The following is a 23908-nucleotide window of genomic DNA, read 5'->3' on the forward strand; positions in this document are numbered from 1 at the left end:
GATTGCTATCGGCGAAGATAACTATGTACAAGCTGCAAAAATCGGGGATAGTCTTACGTTTTCTCAAGAGGATAGCAAGGCTTCAGTTTTGGCAACAAATGCTTGCTTTTATAACCGCTTTTTGAAAGGGGATCTTCTTGGAATGCAAGCACTCGGGCAAAAAGGGACAATGTTTGTTGTGTGCATCGTGGTGTGAGTGGAATATCTGTTTCTGAGATGATCGTTTCTCGGCAACACCTCTAAAATCCCTCCCCCATCTTTTGCTAAGGAACTTCGGGAAAAGATATTCGATAACACCACCTTTCCTTCCGAAAGTACTATATGAGCGAGGTTGAGAAATAAAAAGATATACAAAACTATTTTTCATAGGTTTTGCTAATATCTTTCCTTCTATGTGCGCAGGTGTGTGAATGAAATAAAGGTTAGACCATTTTTCTACAAGTATAGTGGACCTACTTTGGAAGTGGAGGCTCTCGTCACACGCGTGGTTGGCGTCGTTCGTGGTGATTGTAGTATAATGTTCGAACTCCGGTGATCCCGTTGGATCAATTATAAGAAAGACATGGCAACTCGGCGGTGGTTATGAGGGCCAAGTATAAGACTTCAAGAAAGGATCCCGTGTTGTGGTGCTTATAATCATGGAAGACAAATTTTCATTTACACTTGATGATCCTAATGTGTCGTGAAACTTAATGTTGGGGTTCGGCTCAATTCAAAAGCACCGGTTTATGAAGGAAGGAAACCACAAACAAGCCCTTCTAAATCTTACAATAGATCCTTCTATTAAAGGCGGGAGGTTGCATTTTTAGTTTGAGAAGTTCTCTCGAGCACGATGTTTGCCGTGATTTTGTGAGCAAAGTCCTTACTAAGCTTCAAGCTACCAAATCATCTCGAGAAGGATCCTAAACCGGTTTAAAAAATCGGTGATGAACAACTTAGTATCATTGAGATAGAACTTCAATGAAGCCGCTTCAAGAGGATAGTAACCTGCGAAATTACATAAGCAATTTGTCATCGGTGGTGTGTTGACCTAAACCAATTCGGGCAACAAGAAAGGAGTTGCTTACTGGCGATGTCAAAAAGGCTCCAAAACAACAAATGGGATTTAAAAGGGCTATGATTGCGGATGTCGGACCATTGGTGATGGTCGAGCAACAAAGTCACATTTAACTTGACCCCGAGATCATCCATCGATTTTTCTTTGAAAACCAACAGTTCACAAGGCATATCTGAATTTTGTTCCTCGCAAGATGTCAAAAATGGACTTTTAGACCAAATATTGTCGAAAGGAATATCTGCTTAGGACAAGAAATGTTGTTTTCTTGCAGCAGCTGAACCCCATCAAGATGAGGAGCTTGTTGTTTTTCTTAAGCATGATGAAATATTGGCAAATGAAGTTCACGGAAGCTTAGATGAGTTGATCCAACCTTAGACATGGAAGGCGATCAAGGTGATGATTACATTTTTCTTTTGGGTTCTCCATTCTACCGATTCTAAAAGGCATGTGACAATTTTTCCCTTTGAATAATGCAGTCATGTAGCTCCTTCGGTATGTATCGGCTCAAAATGTTGTCCGGTCCATAGAAAGAGAAACATCAAGGACTTCTCCTCGAACCAAGAAGCCGAGTTTTCTTCTTTTATATATAATTTGATTGATTACCCTTTACATAGTTTTTTCAATAATATATTTTCTTTTTTTTTGTTTGTTTGTTTGTTTGTTTTGTTTGTTTGTTTTTTTTGCCAATTAGCAACCAACAATTGTTATCTACTTAAGCAAAAATGAAAACCAATCATAAACAACCTTTATATCATTATATGTGTTGTTGTATTTTATGACTTTCGGTTATACACGATAATGATGTTGATGATACTAACTAAAACACATGTTTAGTACAAAAGCTCTGATTAATTCTGGTAGTATTTTCTACAAAGAATGGTTGGTAAATATAAGGCATTGATCTACCCTGAATTCTAGATAGGCAAAGTAGGTTTCTTTAGATGCTAGGTTTTCCAAACCACAAAGAATACATCAGTTGACACAGCCATGTATGATTAGGCTGTACTCAAATATTGAAAGTCGAAAATATTTATAAAGGCAAGTAGGCAAATAGAAATCAGGGTTGAAATTTTCGAAAGTAATTTGTAAGTTTTATTGTAAATCAGATTTTTCTCATATGAAAGAGTCTACATAATGAAAGGTTTAATCACCCATCCTACAACAAAGAACTTCAATGTTTTCTTTTAAAATAGAAAAATGGGTGAGAAACAGCCATAACAGACTAACAGCATAATCCTAAATGGTATGTTCTTCTAAAGCGAGCTCATTTCCGTCGCTAAAGATACTTGCTATTCCCATTGATTGTTCGAAGTACATTGCGACGTGGGATTGTGGGAGTAAACATTAAAAGAAACTGTTCAACCTATTTGATGATAAAACAAACAATAAATCGGTGCTCTAGATTGAAGACATATTGGAGGTGGAAACTGGAAACTGACCAATCAAAGGGATTAGGTACTACTCTTTTAGTCTTTCTCAATAGGCTGCATTCCTATGCAGAAAACTTCAAAAGGTGCAACCATGAAGGAGCCTAAGAGGAAAAAATGTCTTACCATTGTGAAATATTCTCCAAGTACAGTGTAAGTCTGACTGCCTATATTCAGTAAACATGAGTGTCTCAATACTGGATTATATTTTAAGGACTAGCCGAAAATCAAAACATGATGCCCCTTCTAATACTTTTTAAGAAGTATGATACCAATCAATTCCATTCATTCACCATTGGTTCATCCCTTGATTTTTGATATTGCATAGTAATGTTTTCTTGCTTTCACACATACTGTTTGCTTCGGAAGGAGGTGGAGAGCAGAAGTTGTATCCATTGAGACCCACCCAGAATATCCTCTTGCATTCCACAATGTGAAGGTTTTAGTTTCCTGCCATTTGCATGAATCTCATGAATCTCATGGACTGAATCTCTCAATTTCTCTCACATAATTTTTTTTGTTTTGTTTTTAATTATAGATTGCGGTTTGAACAGAAGAAGAAAGGTGTTTTTCAAGTCTCTTTAACAATTGTAAACATATCCAGTTTTCTACTCACTTTTAGCTTAATAGATTAGCAATTTACTTTATTCCTAAAAAAAATTAAAACCACTTTAATAGACATTCGCGCTATAAATTATTTATGTTCGAATTTGTTGCAGATTTTATCACTCTTGCATCAAACCCTATCGTGCAACCTAACAGAGGTATCAATTTTTTCTTTATTTTTCCAATATCTTCTTCTTTGTTTCTTCCCTGCATTTCATTTCACTACAGTAATTCCGAGTTATGTGCCTTCACCAACGGCTGTACACTTTTCTAGATTGTTGAATACTTTCCTTGATATATTTAGTTTGATAATTCATAGTTGCTGCTATGAATTAATTTGATGAAAAGTCCGTTCGAGCTAATAACCTTTGATTTGAATGTTTATATAGTTTTGATATTCAATAACATCTATAAATGAATGTATTGGTTTAATTTGTTGTTGGTGCTTTCCACGCATTATGGTGATGCCATGTTAACGAGATTTTTAGTAGCAAGGTTGATGAACCCAATGAAAGCAGATTAAGATGTTGGTTTCATGGAAGAAATGGAGGGAAGAGTTTGTACCATTGGGTTTTATTCCCGATTCCGAAGGGCCTGATTAGTTAAAAGCTAAAAAAATTATTTGCAAGGACCAACCCCAATTCAAGAGTAAGTATACCCTTTTTTCCCCTGCCTATTATTGTGCAGGAATTTAGTAGTCCCCTTTATGTTTTGGGGTGGTTTAACTTACCACGTATGCACTAGCTAAACTACTAACACTACCACTTGATTGTGTACTATTGTATTAACAGTCTTCCCCACGACAATCATCAAATCCTATAAAATGCCCTAGAGAGCCAACCAAAGACATAAGGGCGCTTTAGACCCTGTCTAACTCCTGCACTTAGACAAGCACATAGCCACCTCGATAATTCAACTATCTTGATCTATTATAAGTATACTTGTAATTCGCAAACAAAACTGAAACAAAGTACAGAAATTGAAATGAAGAATACAAGCTTTTGTTTCATAGAAAAATAAGCTTCACCAAATCACCCGATTATATCAAGAACTGCTCTTATCATATTACAATCTCGAACGAGCGTTATTAAAAAAAAATGGCTACTATTATTCATATTTTTTTATACCAAAAGGAAATACAAAATGACAAAGAAAACTACTAACAAACTATAAGAAGAAGAAAAAAAGCTGAAACAGGAGCATACTTCCTAGGCCAGCTATGACATAATATGATCTCCACGATGATCGGCAAGGCAATCGCAAAGCATCAACCTAAAAAGGTGGTTTTGGGGAGATGATAACCCATTGTTCCATACCACACTTTTCAGGTATGTAAGGCGCCTTGACATTTATATTTCCCATCCTTATCCGCTCAGCCCGAGAAGTGTGAATAACTTTTGCCTATAATTCCACGAACGAAATTCAAAACATCCCCAGTGGTCCAAGTCATGTGAAACAGTTCACCGCTTGAGTTGCCTCCTTGCCAAAGTTGGGTTTTTTGGGGGATGTAAACTTTGTAACTCACCTGCCACATAAATGAAAACGGGTATGAGTGCTCAAGCTTGGTATAATATTATCTGTGGCATCCATATTTTTTTCTTTAATCAAAGTAGTTTTGCTTCACATTTGTTTGATTGTCTCTAGGTGGGAAAAGGTGAAACACACGCAGCTTTTGGTGTGTACCATTATTTAACAACTTATATAGAACGTATTTTCGAAATATGTTTTTACCTTTCCCAACCTGTTTTTTTTCTTATAATGAAACCCGGCCATAATCCAACCAATGTTGAGAAAATTCCCTGGAACTTGAATATCATATCTATAGCTTCACCACTAACACCATTTTATATCCAACAACACTTGAATTTAAGCAAAAAAATATAGAAACAATGGAGTCAAGATTTCTTTCAATGCTCATTGTTTTGATTGCAAGTAAAAGTTATCTTTTACCTTCTACTACATTCCAATCCACTATGGATTGCAACTAAAAGTTAAAAAAATTATTCCTCTTTCCCTTTATGCAATATTTTCAATGCAATTGCATTTCTAATGTTTTAGTGTCTTAGTTTCAAGAAAAACCACCATTTCATAATACCGTTTCTTCTTGCCAAAACTTAGAATAACTTCGAAAGCAACTTATCCTTGTCTTGATCACATAATGGAACAAAAATAGTCTAATTAAGCAAATCAATACTTTAACATAGAAAGAGTACCTATTACCCTGTAAGGTTTTGAAGGCATTAGACACAGAATCTTTGTACTATCTGGCGATACCATCACGTGCTACAACACCTTATACCTGCAATAAAGTAAGGAAACCACCACCAGCCAGTACTTGGTTATTAGAATTGCTAGACTTTACAATCTAATTTACACATGTGACATATCATCAAACGATTAATTTTGTAATGAAAAAAAAAAAACTTGGATTAGTACTCACGGACTCAACTTGAAGCCATTCGAAAGTCATGGTTAGAATAAGAATAACAAAACAACATTAGTTCTTCTTCACTATCTCTACCAATATTTTAGAAATCATTTTGGAGGTTTTACATTTTGCTTCTGTAACCGAAATGACCGAGCGTGTATATCGGGTTTCCTAGCACACTCTCTGCATCGTATTTGATAATATGAATCTCGAGGGTGTAAATCTCCAAGGAAGAATCTTCTCTGACCTGGATAAAGAGTCCCACACGATGCTTTGATGTTGGGATTTCAGAACAACATGCTGTCACATTTGCTGCAGGATTGGCTTGTGAAGGCCTTAAGCATTTCTGTGCCATCTACTCATCATTTTTGCAGAGAGCTTATAAGCGGGGGCATTTTTCATTTTTAGTATTAGTTTATTCTTTAGACATGATCTTATTGCTAAATATGGAGTTAATCTCTAACATAAAAAATAAATATTGTAGCATATAACTCACGACAAAGGGATAAATAAGTGACGTTGCAGATTTACATCAAGCAGAAACTGTGCTCATTAACAATATACATGATGGACAACATGAATCAGAAGGACAGGTCAAGTTCATAACAGAAGCCTGGGCACAAATAATTGATTGCGGTATGCTCAAGTGGACCTATGCCTATGGATATTACCTACACGAAGATGAACACCGCAAAGAGGCGCTCTTTGAGTACCTTCAAGGTGAGGCTGAGTTTTGGTTAGAACGTCTTCATGAATGTGCAGAGAATGGATTAAAAAGGTTCCTTGATGCTAAGGAACCGGAAGATTACCGGGAGTTCCGCACAAAGCTAACCGATCCGACGAGGGTGACTAAGCATTACTTTGCAAACTGGTCCGAAAGCTTCGAGAATGGAATGACCTTAGGTGATGTGGACGGATAAGCGCCAAATGGCTTGGGATGGAATGACGAGTTGCAAGGTGGGATGGGTGAGGAAATAACCCGAGTGGTCGGCATCACTGGAAGACCAAAGCTCTTAGGATTACTTATCCTTGCCGGATGTACATCCAAAGACCGATAAATGCTTCGACTCTCCTGCTTAATTAATGCTTCGGCGGTTTGGGGACAAAAATAGTGCCATAGAGATCAAAGCGATAAATGGATCTTAAATTCTTAGGCTCTGTTTGATAGGTCATAAGAGCTATGGCAAAGACAAATTTCGTCACCATTAATATTAAAATGTAGATTCTTTTTTTCCTATAAATATAAAATGTGGTTCGTTATGCATTCAAATTGAACTCAGTGGCAACTGCCAAGCATGAGTAGAGGAACTCTTAGGGCACGACAGTGGAGCACGTCAGTGTATACAGTTTGTAATGGGCGACAAACTGCACCGAAATGTATGAATCTTTCTTTGGGGTTAATTTTTCAGCAATTATTAATAGGATGTGATCGGGAAGGTCTAACCAATCAACGCTATCATCGGCGAGCAGTTCTTCTAACACCTTTGTCCATGTATGAGTAAATGAATTTGTTGCAGCATATGGGCGCAATGTAAATGTGTAGATTTGTTTAAACTGTTTTGGGTTGTTAGGGAGAGAGGCGGGCTGGATTTTGTATCGAAGAACGGGTTATGGGGTTCTGTTGGTTAGGAGATTGGATTGAATTTAGGTGTTGCTGTAAAACTGTTTTATGACTGAGAGGGACAACCACATACCCTAAGAGGACTGCTCTTATCATATTACAATCTCACTGAACGTTATTAAAAGAAATGGCTACTATTATTCATATTTTTTTATATCAAAAGGAAATACAAAATGACAAAAAAAAACTACTAACAAACTATAAGAAGAAGAAAAACTGAAACGGGAGCAACCTAAAAAGGTGGTTTTGGGGGAGAAGATAACCCATTGTTTCATACCACACTTTCAGGTATGTAAGACGCCTTGACATTTATATTTCCCAGTCCTTATCTGCTGCAGTGAAGTGTGAATAACTTTTGCATGTAATTCCACGAACGAAATTCATTTTTCTATTATTTATTCAAGTGGACTTGGGGCTATTGAATCATTAGTTATCAATGTGCATATATTATTTATTAAAGTGGATTTTGGGCTTTTGAATCGTAAATTATCAATGTAGCAGGCTCGGCCGCAGGCGGGCTAATTGGCTAGTTTGTCTATAGCATTCCGATGACTTTGTACGAGTGAGACGTATTTTTCTATGACTGTGTTGGTTGAGCAGAAAGATGCTTAAGTATATTGAAGGCAAAAATCTTTGGTGTTTCAGTCGCACCATTTAGTTGACTAATTGGGGGCCAAGATGCAATATCAATTAGGACCAAGACGATTCACAGTTGAGTGTCCTAGCTGAAAACCTCACACCAGTGTGTTAACAAGTTGGGGAAGTAGAGGAAAAAAGTTAAAACCTTTTGTAAGTGGTGTTTGACTCTTTGGTCTTCTATTCAATTCATCGTCAATGATTGCCTTAATTTAAACTTTTCTGCCGCCGCGAAGATGTTTTCCTTTCTGTTTTTTAGTTACTGTGTTTTATTTTGCATTCATTGGTTTCAATTTGAGTTTTAACAAAGAAGAACTGAAGAAGACGAGATGGGAAAGAAAAACAAAAGGAAAAAAAAGTTAAAAATGTAAAGTGCGTGGGTCCTAATGACGTCACTACCAAAGAGAATATCAACTGGTTAATCTGATTAATTTGAACCGTTAAGATTATTTCAATCAAAGGTCTAAAAATTGAGTTAAATATGAGTAAAAAAAAGTTGAGTCCCATGAACCGGATACTTTATTTATTCTTTTTAGATGACGTCCATATGGGACCAATCCTACTTTTTTTATCTTTACTAGCTACTGTGCACGTGGTACCCACGTGGGATCTACAGATTTTTTTTTAAGTTTATAAATATTAAATTACTATTTTATCCCTTAAAAATTAAAAAAATAATAAAAAAATATAAAATGACCAAAATACCCCTACGTCCACACACATTCACTATTCACTCGACCCCTCGTTTTTCTATATATTAAAGATTTCTATTTTGAGGTCTATTTTTGAGGTCCTATTCCCTCATTTATCTATATATATATATATATATATATATATATATATATAGTTCTATCCTCTTCAATTGAGAAAGAGTTTCTAGAGTGTCCACGTGTCATGGCTAATTAAGAAAAAGTATGAGACAAAATAGGATTTATCTTTATATATATACTAGATTTTAGACCCGGGCATACGCTCGGGATCTATTAAATATTTTGTGTGCTGAAAAGGCTTTACAAAATGTCTCACACAAATTTTCGAATTAAAATATATTTTTATTAAAAATAAATAGAAATACGTTAATGACCAGTGATTATGGTGCATAAGTACTTGAAAACTAAGGGATCAAATTGAGATAGCATATTCACTTTGTGGTTTAGGATATTAATCCGTAATTTTTAAATAGAATTATCTTAAACTCGGTCTAGCTTGTATAATAGTTTTCTTAGATTTATAGTGATTTAGCGGCAAATTTTCGAATCAGAATATATTTTTATTGAAAATAAACCGAAATATGTTAATGAAAGCAAATGATTATGGTGTATAAGTACTTGGAAACTAAGGGATTAAATTGAGATAACCTTTTCACTTTATGGTTTAGAATATTAATCCATAATTTTCAAATAGAATTATCTTAAACTTAATCTAGCTTGTATAATAGTTTTATTAGATTTATGGTGATTTAGGTGTAAATCATCACCATTCAACTTATGTACTAATGTGTACAAATCACTAAAACAGATTGATTATTTTCATATCATCAAAAATACACTACCCTCATTTGAAAAGATTTATCACATGAACGTGTCCTATGAACGGGTGTCATTATATTAAATTATTCTAAAAATATTAGCAACTATGCATAACTATGAAAAAAAAAAAAAAAATTATATTAATTACTCATTTAAATTTCTTGCACCATTCTCTATAAAAGGAAGCACTAAACCTTGATAAAACTCATCGACTTCTTTTTTATTGTTAGGTTTAATAATATAAGTTTGATTAAAGTTTTGTGAGAATGTCCAATGCGCCAAAATAATATTGAAGCTGCTTGAATAGCAAGACATTCCCAATCACAATAAAAAAATTATAATAAATACTATTTAAAATGCAAAACTATATTTGTCGAGACATTTATTCTCTACATATAATACAAATATGTTTTAGGGTTATTAGTTCAATGCATTTGCATCAAGTTTTTGATTTTCCATTAATTATATATTCTTTGAGATTAGTTTAATGTAATGCGTTGCATCCAGGTTTAAATTTTTCATTAATTATTCTTTAAGGCTAGTTCAATGCGATTGCATCAAGTTTCCAATTTTCATTAATTATTATTTGAGGTTAGTTCAAGGTACCCAATTGTATTCACTTTATGATTTTCAGTTAGTTATTCATTAAGGTTAATTCAAGCAGTTGCATCCAATTTTCGATGTTTAGTTTAATTAGTCTTTGAGATTAGTTTATTGTATTTGCATCCATGTTCCAATCTCCCGTTAATTACTCTTTTGAGGTTAGTTTAATACATCCTCAGATCCGGATTCCGATTTCCTATTAATTGTTTTTCTAGGTTAGTTCGATAGTTTACAATTTCTATACGGTTTACATATATGTAAGGGTCTGTTTTTATAAATTCACTTTCGTTTTGGGTTCCTAATTACTCGTAATTATTCATGTGAGAAGGCTAAAAAAGTGGACATTTATGCTTTGAGGTCAGTGCGATGCAGTTACATCCGACTTCCGATTTCTAGTTAACTATTTTTTGAGGTTATTTCAATGCATTTGCATCCAATTTTTTATTTTCCATTAGTTAATCTCTGATTTTAGTTTAATGCAATTGCATCCAGTTTTTGGTTTTCCGTTAATTATTCTTTGAGGTTAGTTCAATGCAGTTGCATCCGATTTTCGATTTTATGTTAATTGTTTTTTGAGATTAGTTCAATGCATTTGCATCAAGTTTCCGATTTCCCATTAATTATTTTTTTAGGTTAGTTCAATGCAGTTACATCAAATTTATAATTTCCGTTAATTATTCATTAAGGTTAGTTGATCTTGGTTTCATCCATTTTTCAATGTTTAGTTAATTAGTCTTTGAGATTACTTCATTGCATTTGGATCCAGCTTTTCAATTTCCGCTAATAACTCTTTAAGGTTAGTTCAATGCATCCGCATCTAGTTTATGATTATTTATGCTTTGAGGTTAGTTCGATACAATTATATCCGGTTTCTGATTTTCCGTTAACTATTCTTTGAGGTTATTTCAATGCATTTGCATTTAGTTTCCAATTTCCCACTAATTATTCTATGAGGTTAGTTCAATGCAGTTGCATTCAGTTTTTTATTTTTGTTTATTATTTTTTGAGTTAAGTTCAATGCATTTGCATCAAGTTTTTGGTTTCCCATTAATTATTATTTGAGGTTTGTTTGATGTATTTGCATACTATTTCCGATTTTTCGTTAAATATTTTTCAAATATTTGCATCCAATTTCTAATTTCCCATTAATTATTCTCTGTCGTTAGTTTAATGCAATTTGTATAAAGTTTCTAATTTTCCGTTAATTACTCTTTGAGCTCAGTTATGTATTTGAATCCAGTTTTCGATTTCCTTATAATTATCTAATGTGGTGTGTAATACCAAGTTCTACCGATCCATCTCAGAGTGTCATTGCAAACACGACATAAAAAGTAAATTATGCTTAATTTACTATGTGGGATCATCGAAGATTATTCAGTTTTCGATTTCCAGTTAATTATTCTTTAAATTATGCATGACTCACTATATGGAATTGATCTTCAAAGATTATCTACGAACGGGTGTTGTTATATTAATTATTCTGAAAAATATTTGTAAATATGCAGAACTATTATATATTAATATTATATTTATCACTAAACCAAATTTCTTATAACGTGAAAACCTCACTCTCCATTAAAAAAAACTTGCATTTGATAAAATCCTTCAACTTCATTTTGTTGTTTAATAATAGAAGTTTGATTGATGTTTTGTGAGATTGCCTAATAAAGCCGAAGTTCATATATATTGAAGCTACTTGAATACTGAAAAGAGATAAGATAAACACCATTTTAAATACAAAACTATATTTATCGAGACATTCCCACAACATATAACCCAACTATGTTTTGAGGTTAGTTCAATGCATTTGCATCCAGGTTTGGACGATTTTCCGTTATTTATATTTTGAGGTTAGTTTAATGCGTTGCATCCAATTTCCAATTCTCGTTATTTATTTTTTGAGATCAATTCAATGCCGTTGCATCCAGGTTTCGATTTACCGTTAATTATTTTTTTTTGGTTAATTTAATACATTTGCATCCAATTTCCAATTTCACGCTAATTGTTCTTCAAGGTCGGCCTCGATGCATTTGCATCCATTTTTTGATTTCTATTAATTATTACGTGAGATTAATTTAATGTATTTGCATCCAGTTTACGATTTCGTTTATTATTTGATAAAGTTGTATTTGCATATAGTTTCCGATTTCCCGTTAATTATTTTTTAAGATTAGTTCCACGCATTTGCATTATGTTTATAATTTATAATTAATTTTTCTTTGAGGTTAGTTCAATGCAGTTGTATTCAATTTCCGACTTCCTGTTAATTTAATCTTTGAGGGTTAGCTCAATGTATTTGCATCCAGTTTCCGATTTTATGACAATTATTTTTTAATGTTAGTTTGATGTATTTGCATCCAAGTTTTGATTTTTTGTTAATTATTCTTTGAGGTTAGTTTAATGTAGTTGTATCCATATTCCGATTTTCTATTAATTAATTTTTAAGATTAGTTTAATGCTTGTATTTGCATCCAGTTTCCGATTTTCCGTTAAATATTATTTGAGGTTAGTTCGATACATTTGCATCCAGTTTTTGGTTCCCCATTAATTGTTTTTTTTTACGTTAGTTTCATTCAATATTATACATATTTTAAAATATTTGTCATTATTGCTTTGTCGTTATTATTATTTTTTTCATTTTCTATTATATATTTTGTGATGTTATTTTTAGTATAATTGTTACGCGTTAAAGATATATTCGAAATAAGTCGGTGTTTTATCATAGTCTCATTGTCACACCCCGAATTTCGACAGAATTCGGAAAAACATTATTTGTCCCCGACTCTTCGATCTCCGAGGTGTGACGCACTCTCCACTTCCAAAACCCATAAACAGTTTTTAAATATGGATAATTAAAACCAATAAAATTTTTAACTTAAACAAATCATCTTCATTATAAAACAATTTACAAATGAAAATGCAAATAACCTTATCTCAACCGAAAATCTATATCACCTCAAAGGAAAACAAGGCCTATCTTGAAATGCGACGCCACGCAAAACCACAAGCAAAGAACCAACCTTCTTCAACACTAAACCTCACAAAACTTATCAACTAGGTTCATTGAATGAACACACCCGATAAGCAAACATGCAAATCGGGTCAACATTATAAACAATCTTTGGTGTGAGTAGCCCTAAAAATACAACCTATAATATACATATATATATACACAACCCATAAGGCGCTTAGTTCCTCCAATCGGTTTTTAACTTTCAACGACTATTATAACATCCTTAAGAATAATAATTAAGGCAAGTAGTTCCTCCACTGAGGCGCCTTAACTTCCAACAACTAATATGACATTCTTAACTACAATAAGTAAGGCAGGTAGTTCCTCCACTGAGGCGCCTTAATTTCCCACTAACCACACAACAAACTATACGCATAATAAATAAGGCATGTAGTTCCTCCATCGAGGCGCCTTAGGTTCTAACGAAACTATAACCAGCCAACCATATACAAATCATCTATCTAGAGATACATCAGTAACAAACATATTACCATAATTATATTAATTAAGGTTTTCTTTGCGTGTCCCTAAAATCACGTCGTATCTATGTCTGACCTAGTTTCCCTGGCTACCACAATCGCTACCCAACGCCGAACATGTACATCCACATGCCTCCCCTTATATAATGAACCACTCGTGCGTAACCACCACCCCGAAATGGATGCCGCGACACCGTAAAAATCTCACACGGAAGCAATTATATAAGTAACGCCACTATTCGGCAAAATATTTATGATCATCGTCTATTTTGCTAACGGAATAATCAAACCACTATTATTCGCTTTTCCCGGGGGTACCGCCATTCAAATTTTAACCGAACGCATGGTCACAAGGGCGCCATTCCATTCGTTATTAAAGCGCCCGAAGGGGCCAATCACATGAGTTGTGGTAGTCGTTTCTAGGATTTTTCGTTATGTAATTTATTCAGTGTCATACATTAATGACTCATAAACATTTCTACTATATCACGCAAGTGTGTCAATTACCTTATTGCACTAAGCCATAATATCTAGAAATATCTCAATTATATCTCATAGTCACTTTCATTCTTTCACGTGCCAATGTCTTATTGCACTACACCACACTCCCGTGGGCAAATATTCACCAATGCTATATTAGCATCTCACATATAAAATAATGGAGTGTATATACATTTCTCCAAGATATTGCATTAATATAAATATCCCAACATATGATATCATATCATAATGCTTCAACGTATCACATACATTTTTATTATAACGTATTAGGAATATAATGTCTCATAACATCTCAATATCATCACGTGTCAAAATACACAACATCAAGGTCAAATCTTTCTTAGATAATGACCACCAAATATATACTAGCTTCCACAAAGATTTTATTACTATATGTGTCCATATAATATACACATAAAACGTGAAGACAATTAAACAAATCCACATCCACAATCAAAGCCCAATATGCTTTTACACACTACTCACGTCAAATCTAAATTAGATAATTTACCAAACAAGTTATACAATATCCGATGATTTTATTACTATATATATCCATATAAACAAACATATGAAAAAGCGGAAAAGTCAACATTCACAAATCAACGGTCAAAGTCAATCTGGTCAATGATCAAAGTCAACGGTCAAAGGTCAACACCTCATGGTCAAGGTCAAACTCAACCCGTCATGGTCAAAGTCAAACCGTCAGTCAAAGTCAAAGGTGAAAGTCAACCGTCCATGGTCAAAGGTCAAAGTCAACCGTCGATGGTCAAAGTCAAACTGTCCTAGTCAAAAGTCAAACTGTCCAAGTCAAACTCAAACTCAACATGTCTCGGTCAAAGTCAAAGGTGTATGGCTCATGGGCTCAAAAAATAGTTCGGACCTAACCCAACCAAGCCCAAACCTTAACCCGAAAGTCTAAAAGTCCACTTATTTATTTTACGGACCCATTGGATTTATTTTAAGTCCTATGGACCGGGTCTCAAGCTATATTAAAATCGCCCAAAACAGGTTAAGGATCGGGCCCAAAGGAAACTAATTAAACCGGTCCAACACACAAAATGGTTCCTCCCATCAATTTAATCCGAACCGGTCCACAAATTAAAACAAAACCGGCCCAACATCAACCGATCTAACCCATAGACTAAGCCAAATTAATCCGCCCAAACAAAGCTTTTAATTAAACCGGGTCCAAAGTACAAATGGGTTCGCCCCAAAACAAACTCATAGAAACTGCCCAAGAAAACTTAACCTAAACCGGGTCCAAAATACAAAACAAATAGAAAAGGCCCAACCACTTAAAACAAATCGGCCCAACCAAAACAAAACATTTCGCCCCCAAAGTAACCAAGCCCAAAGCCCCAAGTTCGGTTCTGTTTCATCTTCTAGATGCCAACAGCCACCACCACCAAAATCGACCGCCACAATCGGCCACCATCCCTCACTTCATCAAATAGGTTTTGTCACAAATCAAAACCAACCAACTTTAATAAAACGAAAATCGAAAATCATCAAAACCAAAACTCTTCCCTAACTCTAGATCCGGAAATTCGCCACCATTAATGGTGCTTCGAGCTCCACTCGACAGCCCTCACTCGGTCCCCATCACTACAAACCATTCAATCCATACTCCCACTCCCAAATCGCTAGCTCAAACCCGAAAAGTAAAAACGAAAACCAAAACCTCCAAAGAACCCAAAGAAAGCGCGCTCTAATCATTAAAGCCTCCTCAAAGCTTTGGCAAAGACCTTGACAACCTCCCACCAAACAAAACAACAATAACCCCTTTCAAGCCGACAAATTTAAAAACAAGCAAAACGAAGTCGACGCCATTAACGTCATTCGAAGCTTCGACAGAGCTTCAAAGCCCTCAACTCATCCAACGACCCCAAACAAGATTTAATATATATCAACAAGGTTCAATAAACTTCGAACAGTTCCAACCCTTATACTGAAACAAATGCTTGTTTTGGCTCGCCGCCATTAACGGCCTCCAAGCTTAAGCTTTGGCAGTTCAAACCAAATTTTCGAGTTTCAAAGATTTTAAATCCGTTTTAATAACGCTAGTTTTTACCAAAGACAGACCAATATTAATAAAACTTTGAATAATTAACATATTTCGTGAGATAGAAAACTAATCTACTCACCTGAATTAAAACCCAACGAATCCTCCGTAGTCCGAACCGTCATGCTCCACCTCTCCAGCAAACCAGCTTCTCTCTGCCTCCATTTTTAATATCTTATTTTTCTCTGAACCCTATTTTCTAGAAAAATGTGTTTATATACTTGGGTCCGAAACCCAAGCCCAACACCGACTCGGGCCCAAAAACCAGGCCCACGTATCCCGAGTCCGATCCGACGAATTTTGAAAATAAAATAATTTAATTAATTAATTAAATAGAAAAATACGTATTTAAAAATACGGGCGTTACACTCATGGACACTAAAATTGTATGATTTGTAATATGGAATTAGTTTCTACAAATCACTTATTTTTTAGCAATTTTTTTATTTGATCAAATATATAAAAATTAGAACAATAAAAGTGTTTGATTCGTAATATGAAATTACATTCTATAAATCACCTATTTTTTAGCAATTTTTTATTTTTTATTTTATCAAATATATAAGAATTGACAATACACTCAAATTCTCCAAATATAAGAATTAGAAATACACTCAAACTCTCCAAAGAGCTCCAAATATAAGAATTATAAATACACTCAAACTCTCCAAAGAGGTTCAATGTAGGTAGGATTGTAGGCTATTAGAAAATATTATCTTTCATATTATAGTGCCACATAGGATAGAGAAAAATCTAACTCTCATATTAGAGTGACACATAGGAGAGAGAAAATCATCCTTTAAAGGTCTCTGTTTTAGTATATAGATAGTAGATTATAGCTCTATCCTCTTCAATTGGGAAGCGTTTCTAGAGTGTCCACGTGTCATGGCTAATTAAGAAAAAGTAAGAGATAAAATAGAAAACAAATATTTATCTTTATACTTTCATAGAGACTCCAGTTTTTCCTAAACTCTATTACTAAATATAAAAAAGTATGATATAAATAAGAAAACAATCACATATAGAGTTTCACAGACTCTCTAACTTTTCCTAAACACTATAGCTAATTACGAAAAAAACAATCTCATCTAGAGTTTCACAGAATCTCCAACTTTTTCTAAACAATATAGCTAATTACTTAAAAAAAAAAAAAAAGGTGACAAAAACTAAATTGCTAAAAACAATAATTTCCAATCGGAAAAATCCATTTTCCTAAAACACTTTCGATTTGATGTGCCATCCACTATGTGATTTAGACATTTATTCAGTTAAGGATTCAAAAAATCACAATTACGGCCACAATAATTATGACATATTCCAATTCTTTAGATATATATTATAGTTATACCCTCACCAATCTATTTTTTTGGAACACTCGCAGGAACTCCAGTTTTTTCTAAACTCTATTACTATTTATAAAAAAAATAGGATATAAATAAGAAAACAATCCCATATAAAGTTTTAGAGAGTCTCTAACTTTTCCTAAACACTATAACTAATTATGAAAAAATAATCCCATCTATAGTGTCACACAATCTCCAACTTTTCCTAAACAATATAGCTAATTACGAAAAAAAAATATGAGACAAAAAACTAAATTGCTAAAAACAATAGTTTCCACCGAAAATAATTTTCCTAAAACCTTTTCGATTTGATGCGCCATCCACAATGGGATTTAAATATTTATTCATAGTTAAGGATTCCAAAAATCACAATTCTAGCCACAATAATTACGACATATTCCAATTAAATTTCTAAATTTCTAAATTTTCAACACTATATATATATATAAATTTGATGTAACTGCATTGAACTAACCTCAAAAAATAATTAACGGGAAATCGGAAACTGGATGCAAATGCAAGCATTAAATTAATCTTAAAAAATAATTAATAAAAAATCGGAATATGGATACAACTGCATTAAACTAACATCAAATAATAATTAACGAGAAATCAAAACTTGGATGTAAATACATCAAACTAATATAAAAAAAATAATTGTCGGGAAATCAGATCTGGATGGAAATGCATTGAACTAACCCTCAAAGATTAAATTAATGGGAAATAAAAAACTGGATGCAACTGCATTGAACTAACCTCAAAGAAAAATTAATTATAAATTGGAAACATGATGCAAATGTGTGAAACTAATCTTAAAGAATAATTAATGGGAAATCGGAAACCGCCTGCAACTGCACTGAACTAATCTTAAAAAATAAACTATATACAAATGCATTGAACTAACCTCAATAAATAATTAACAAGAAATTGGAAACTGGATGGAAATTCATTAAATTAATATCAAACAATAATTAACAAAAAATCGGAAACTAGATGCAAATGCAACCTTATCAAATAATAAGCGAGAAATAAAAAACTGTATGTAAATGCATTAAACTAATCTCACAGAATAATTAACTGAAAATCAGAAACTGGATGCAAATGCATTGAGCTGACCTCAAAGAACAATTAACAAGGAATTGGAAATTGGATGCAAATGTATTGAAATAACTCAGAAAGAATAATTAACGAAATCGAAACTAGATGCAACCGCATTGAACTAACCTAAAAAAATAATGGAATCCAAATTAGATTCAACCGCATTGACCTAACCTCAAAAATATAAATAACGGAAAATCGAACCTGATGCAAATGCATTGAACTAACCTCAAAACATAGTTGGATTATATGTTGTGAGAATGTCTCGATAAGTATAGTTTTGCATTTAAAATTGTGTTTATCTTATCTCTTTCCGTATGATTGGTAACTTCTTCATTGCTCAAGTAGCTTCAATATATATGAACTTTGCCTTTATTAGGCAATCTCACAAAACTTCAATTAAACTTCTATTATTAAACAACAAAATGAAATTGAAGGGTTTTATCAAATGTGAGTTTTTTTTTAATAGAGAGTGAGGTTTTCACGTTATAAGAAATTTGGATGAGTGACAAATATAATATTAATATATAATAGTTCTGCATATTTGTAAATATTTTTTAGAATAATTAATATAACAACACCCGTTCGTAGATAATCTTTGCAGATTCCATATAGTGAGTCATACATAATTTAAAGAATAATTAATGGGAAATTGGGAACTAGATAATCTTTGATGATCCAACATAATAAATCAAACATAATTTATTTTTTATGTCATGTTTGGAAGGACACTATAGATAGATCAGTAGAAGTTGGTATTACACGTACACCACATTGGATAATTAAAAGAAAATCGAAAACTGGATTCAAATACATAACTAAGCTCAAAGAGTAATTAACGGGAAATCGAAAACTTTATGCAAATGCAATAAACTAAACTCAAAAAGTAATTAACTAGAAATCGAAAACTGGATGCAATTGCATTAAACTAACGCCAGAGAACAACTAACGGAAAATTAGAAAATAGATGCAAATCCTTGAAAAATATTTAATGGGAAATCGTAAACGGTATGCATTAAACATTAAACAAACCTTAAATAATAATTAATAGGAAACCAAAAAGTGGATGCAAATGCATTGAACTAAACTCAAAAAATAATTAACATAAAATCAAAAACCAAATGTAACTGCATTGAACTAACCTCATAGAATAATTGGTGGGAAATCAGAAACTAAATGCAAATATGCACTGAAATAACCTCAAAGAATAGTTAACGAGAAATCAGAAACCGGATGTAATTGCATCGAACTAACCTTAAAGCATAAATAATAAATTGGATGCAAATGCATTAAACTAACCTCAAGAAATAATTAACGGAAATCGAAATTGGATGCAAATTCATTGAACTAACCTCAAACAATAATTAACTTGAAATCGGAACTAGATGCAAATGCAATCTTATCAAATAATAAACGAAAATCGAAAACCGGATGCAAATACATTAAACTAATCTCACAGAATAATTAACCGGAAATCAGAAACTTGATGCAAATGCATTGAATTGACCTCAAAGAACAATTAACATGAAATTGAAAATTGGATGTAGATGTATTGAACTAACCACAAATAATAATTAATGAGAAATCGAAAACTGGATGCAACTGCATTGAAATAACCTATATGGGATTATGAGAAGGGTGATCAAAATTTTAGAAACATTCTTATTCCTAATGAACTTTTTTATGGGTTAAGAGTATTACCTCTTAGATGAGCTAATTAGGATTTCTCTCCCACTAAATGGGTCCTAGCGTAATAATTGTTAACCCATTTTTTATTGATGAACTTGTGGGATGTGAAGGCGATGAGACTGTATACTTAGGTGATAAAGACACAACTACACAAGTCCTGTTTCATATCATAACACCTAGCTGTGCACAATACCCTTGGTGCCTAACTTCCTAGTTGTTTATAAAATGAAGATGCACTTACGTGAAGGGTTCTTCTTCTAACTTCCTAGCTAATTGTTATTGTAGAAGAAAATGTTCTTCCTGACTCCTGAGCACATATCATTAAATTAGATTAATTTGGTGTGTAAAACATGATGACCAAAACGTAAAACATATGCTTTTGTTGACATTATGAACACAAATCGTGAATATATTATATATATCTAAGTCATTCTGCATGTGCTCAAATTACGTAGTAGTTAGCAGCCTCACCAAATTAATATTATCTTTTAAAGTAGGGGCTCATACATAGATACAAGTTGTTATTTATCCATCCAATTAAATTCCTTCTTCCCTACAATTCATCATGGTTTCAGTCCAAAATAACCAAATGAAAACTACCAACGAAGAGGAAGATTTCTCATTTGCCATGCAATTAACAGGAGCAGCCGCTTTGCCAATGGTCATGAGAGTGGCAATTGATCTGGATGTTTTTGAGATCATAGCTAAAGCAGGTCCAGGCGCACAGTTGTCGCCAAAGAGTATTGCATCTCATTTACCTACTCAAAATCCAAATGCCCACAATATGATTGACCGAATCCTGCGCCTTCTGACTAGCTATTCTGTACTAAATTCTTCTCTTGTCACCGGTGACAATGGCCTGGTTGAAAGATTATATGGTTTGGAACCTGTTTGCAAATATTTCGTTCGGAATGAGGATGGTGTTGCAGTTGCTCCATTTATGCTTTTAGTTCAGGACAAAGTCTTCATAGACAGTTGGTAAGTACACCGTACAATACAGTATACCGCCATTTTCAAATTTATTTCCTAAGATGATCGTCTAAGGGAACTCTTGATCGAAACGTTGTTGTAGGTTCCACTTGAAAGATGTAGTTCTTGCAGAGTTTAGACCATTAGAATATTTTTGGCGGTGTAAGTGTGTAACACATGATATACCGAACTTAGGAACTCAGGAAACACATAAACTAATTAATTGCTTAGAGATGCTAGAATATAAATAAAAATATAAAGAAAAACAACTTGCTTAAAAATATGCTTCTTTGGATCTACTGGTTTATTGCGTGGATCTCAATGTTTATATATCTCATAGTTATTATTGAGTATTGACCAGCCTTTAACCTTGTTATTCTATAACAAGTTGTGGCTTTAATATGGCCAATCATTCTATCCACAGAGACATGGAGTAGTCATGGAATGGACCATAAAAGTATGGGCATTATAACTGAAATACTTGGAACGAACTTGTTATCTAGCCCTCCAAATTCTCTCGATCTTCCCTATAGTCAACATGGTTTCAATCCAAAACCAAACCAAGACTACCAATGAAGAGGAAGATTTCTCATTTGCCATGCAATTAACAGGAGCCGCGGCTTTGCCAATGGTCATGAGAGTGGCAATCGATCTCGATGTGTTTGAGATCATAGCTAAAGCAGGTCCAGGTGCACAGTTGTCGCCAAAGAGTATTGCATATCAATTACCTACTCAAAATCCAAATGCCCATAATATGATTGACCGAATCCCCGCGCCTTCTTACTAGCTATTCTGTACTAAATTCTTCTCTTGTCACCGGCGACAATGGCCTAGTTGAAAGATTATATGGTTTGGAACCAGTTTGCAAATATTTCGTTCGAAATGAAGATGGTGTTTCAGTTTCTCCATTTATGCTTTTAGTTCAGGACAAGGTTTTCATAGACAGTTGGTATGTACACGCTAATAAACTATAGTTGATTATGCAACAGCACTATATATATACAGTATGTACACAGCTTCAAATTTGTCTCCTAATGATGATCTAAAAAGATCTTGATGAAACGTGTTGTACGTCTTATTACCTGTCTAATTGATTTGTATTGCACGTTTTTCGCTCGGTTCACCATAGGTTCCACTTGAAAGATGCAGTTCTTGAAGGGGGCATTCCATTCAACAAAGCCCATGGAATGCATGCATTTGAGTACCCAGGGATTGACCCCAAATTTAATCAAGTGTTTAATAGAGCAATGTTCAACCACACCACAATAGTAGTAAAAAAGATACTTGAAGTATACAGAGGATTTGAAGATCTGAAAGAAGTTGTAGATGTTGGTGGTGGCCTTGGAACCACACTTAGCATAATCACTTCAAAATATCCTGCCCTTAGGGGTATTAACTTCGACTTGCCGCACGTTGTTGAACATGCACCATCATATCCAGGTATAATTTTAGTTTGCAATTTAAATGTTTTAGGACCACCTTACATACAGTACTCTTCCAAGCACCTATACACTGCATATCATAGGAATTCGTAGTCTTGATGAGAATATATACTTCACATATACTCCTATTTGCATAGGTAATTACCATGTTCAAATACCTTAATAGAATGGATCGGATTCGCTGCATTGCAGGTGTAGAACACGTCGGAGGAAGTATGTTTGACAGTGTTCCCTGTGGTGAAACCATTTTCATGAAGGCAAGTTGAAATATATGATATCCAATGCCTTTGGCAGCCAAATTGTACATTCATATATGATGATGTGTATGCTGTTTATGTTATAAATACTACTGATTTTACTTGCAGTGGATACTTCATGATTGGAGCGACGACGAATGCATAAAATTGCTGAAGAACTGTTACAAAGCACTGCCAGAACATGGGAAGTTGATCGTTGTGGATGCAATTTTACCTGTTGCACCGGAGTCTGATTCCGCTGCAAAAAGCCTATGCCAGTTAGATGTTAGTATGATGACACAAAATCCAGGAGGTAAAGAACGAAGTGAAAAAGAGTTTGAAAATTTGGCCAAGGGAGCTGGCTTTGCTAGTATCAATAAGGCGTGTTGTGTTTATAATTACTGGGTAATTGAGTTCTGCAAATGATGAAATTCTAACCTTCCAAATTCTTAATAAACCGTCCACTTTGAAATGTAAACTGCTTGATTCATGTTGTTTTAATTTCCATAAAAATTCATCAAGAAATTTGTTCTTGTCCAATTGATGCATTAATGTTACTGTTTTTAAGTGAATAATATATATATATATATATATATATATATATATATATATATATATATATATATATATATATATATATCTTAATATTAAAGCTCCCAAGAAAGGGGTATTTTTCGAGCTCTATTAAAATTCCACGCCATCTCCTATTAAAACGAGAATTTCTCTCCTATTTGAAAAACGGAATTTCACTTATATTATAACGAGAATTCTTCTCATATTAAAACAAATTCTAACACTTTTAATTAAAGCGGAATCCTTCTCCTATTAAAATGAGAATTCCTCCCCTATTGAAAATTAAGCTTAAAATCTAGCCGTGATCTAATTAAAACGGGAATCATTCTCCTATTAAAACATAATCTCTCTCCCAATTGAAAAAACGGGTTTTAAAACTTAATTTAAAACAATTTGTTATAAAATTAAAAATAGTTAGCGACTAAAACAGTAGTCCCAATTTTTTTTAAAAAATATAAATGTTTTCAAAAGATTCCACAAGGGGTATTTTTCGAGCTCTATTAAAATTCCACGCCATCTCCTATTAAAACGAAAATTTCTCTCCTATTTGAAAAACGATAATCTTTTTTTATAATGGGAATTATTCTCCTATT

The 23908-nt window shown here is 33.6% G+C and overlaps 1 protein-coding gene and 1 pseudogene across 1 annotated transcript; both read left to right on the plus strand.

Moving 5' to 3' along the window:
• The first annotated feature begins 692 nt into the window (after positions 1-692).
• LOC147478736 (general transcription and DNA repair factor IIH subunit TFB1-1 pseudogene) lies at positions 693-6438 on the plus strand (annotated as a pseudogene).
• A 14152-nt stretch (positions 6439-20590) lies between these two features.
• Positions 20591-23282, plus strand: LOC147478737 (caffeic acid 3-O-methyltransferase-like). Its single transcript, XM_086583750.1, has 4 exons — positions 20591-21073; positions 22194-22504; positions 22699-22763; positions 22872-23282. Exons 1-4 carry the CDS (start codon positions 20661-20663, stop codon positions 23166-23168), a joined length of 1086 nt encoding a protein of 361 aa, XP_086439876.1. The 5' UTR covers positions 20591-20660; the 3' UTR covers positions 23169-23282.
• The last annotated feature ends 626 nt before the right edge of the window (positions 23283-23908 follow it).

Source organism: Coptis chinensis, chromosome 9, assembly GCF_015680905.1.
Source record: "Coptis chinensis isolate HL-2020 chromosome 9, ASM1568090v1, whole genome shotgun sequence".
Classification (NCBI taxonomy): domain Eukaryota; kingdom Viridiplantae; phylum Streptophyta; class Magnoliopsida; order Ranunculales; family Ranunculaceae; genus Coptis; species Coptis chinensis.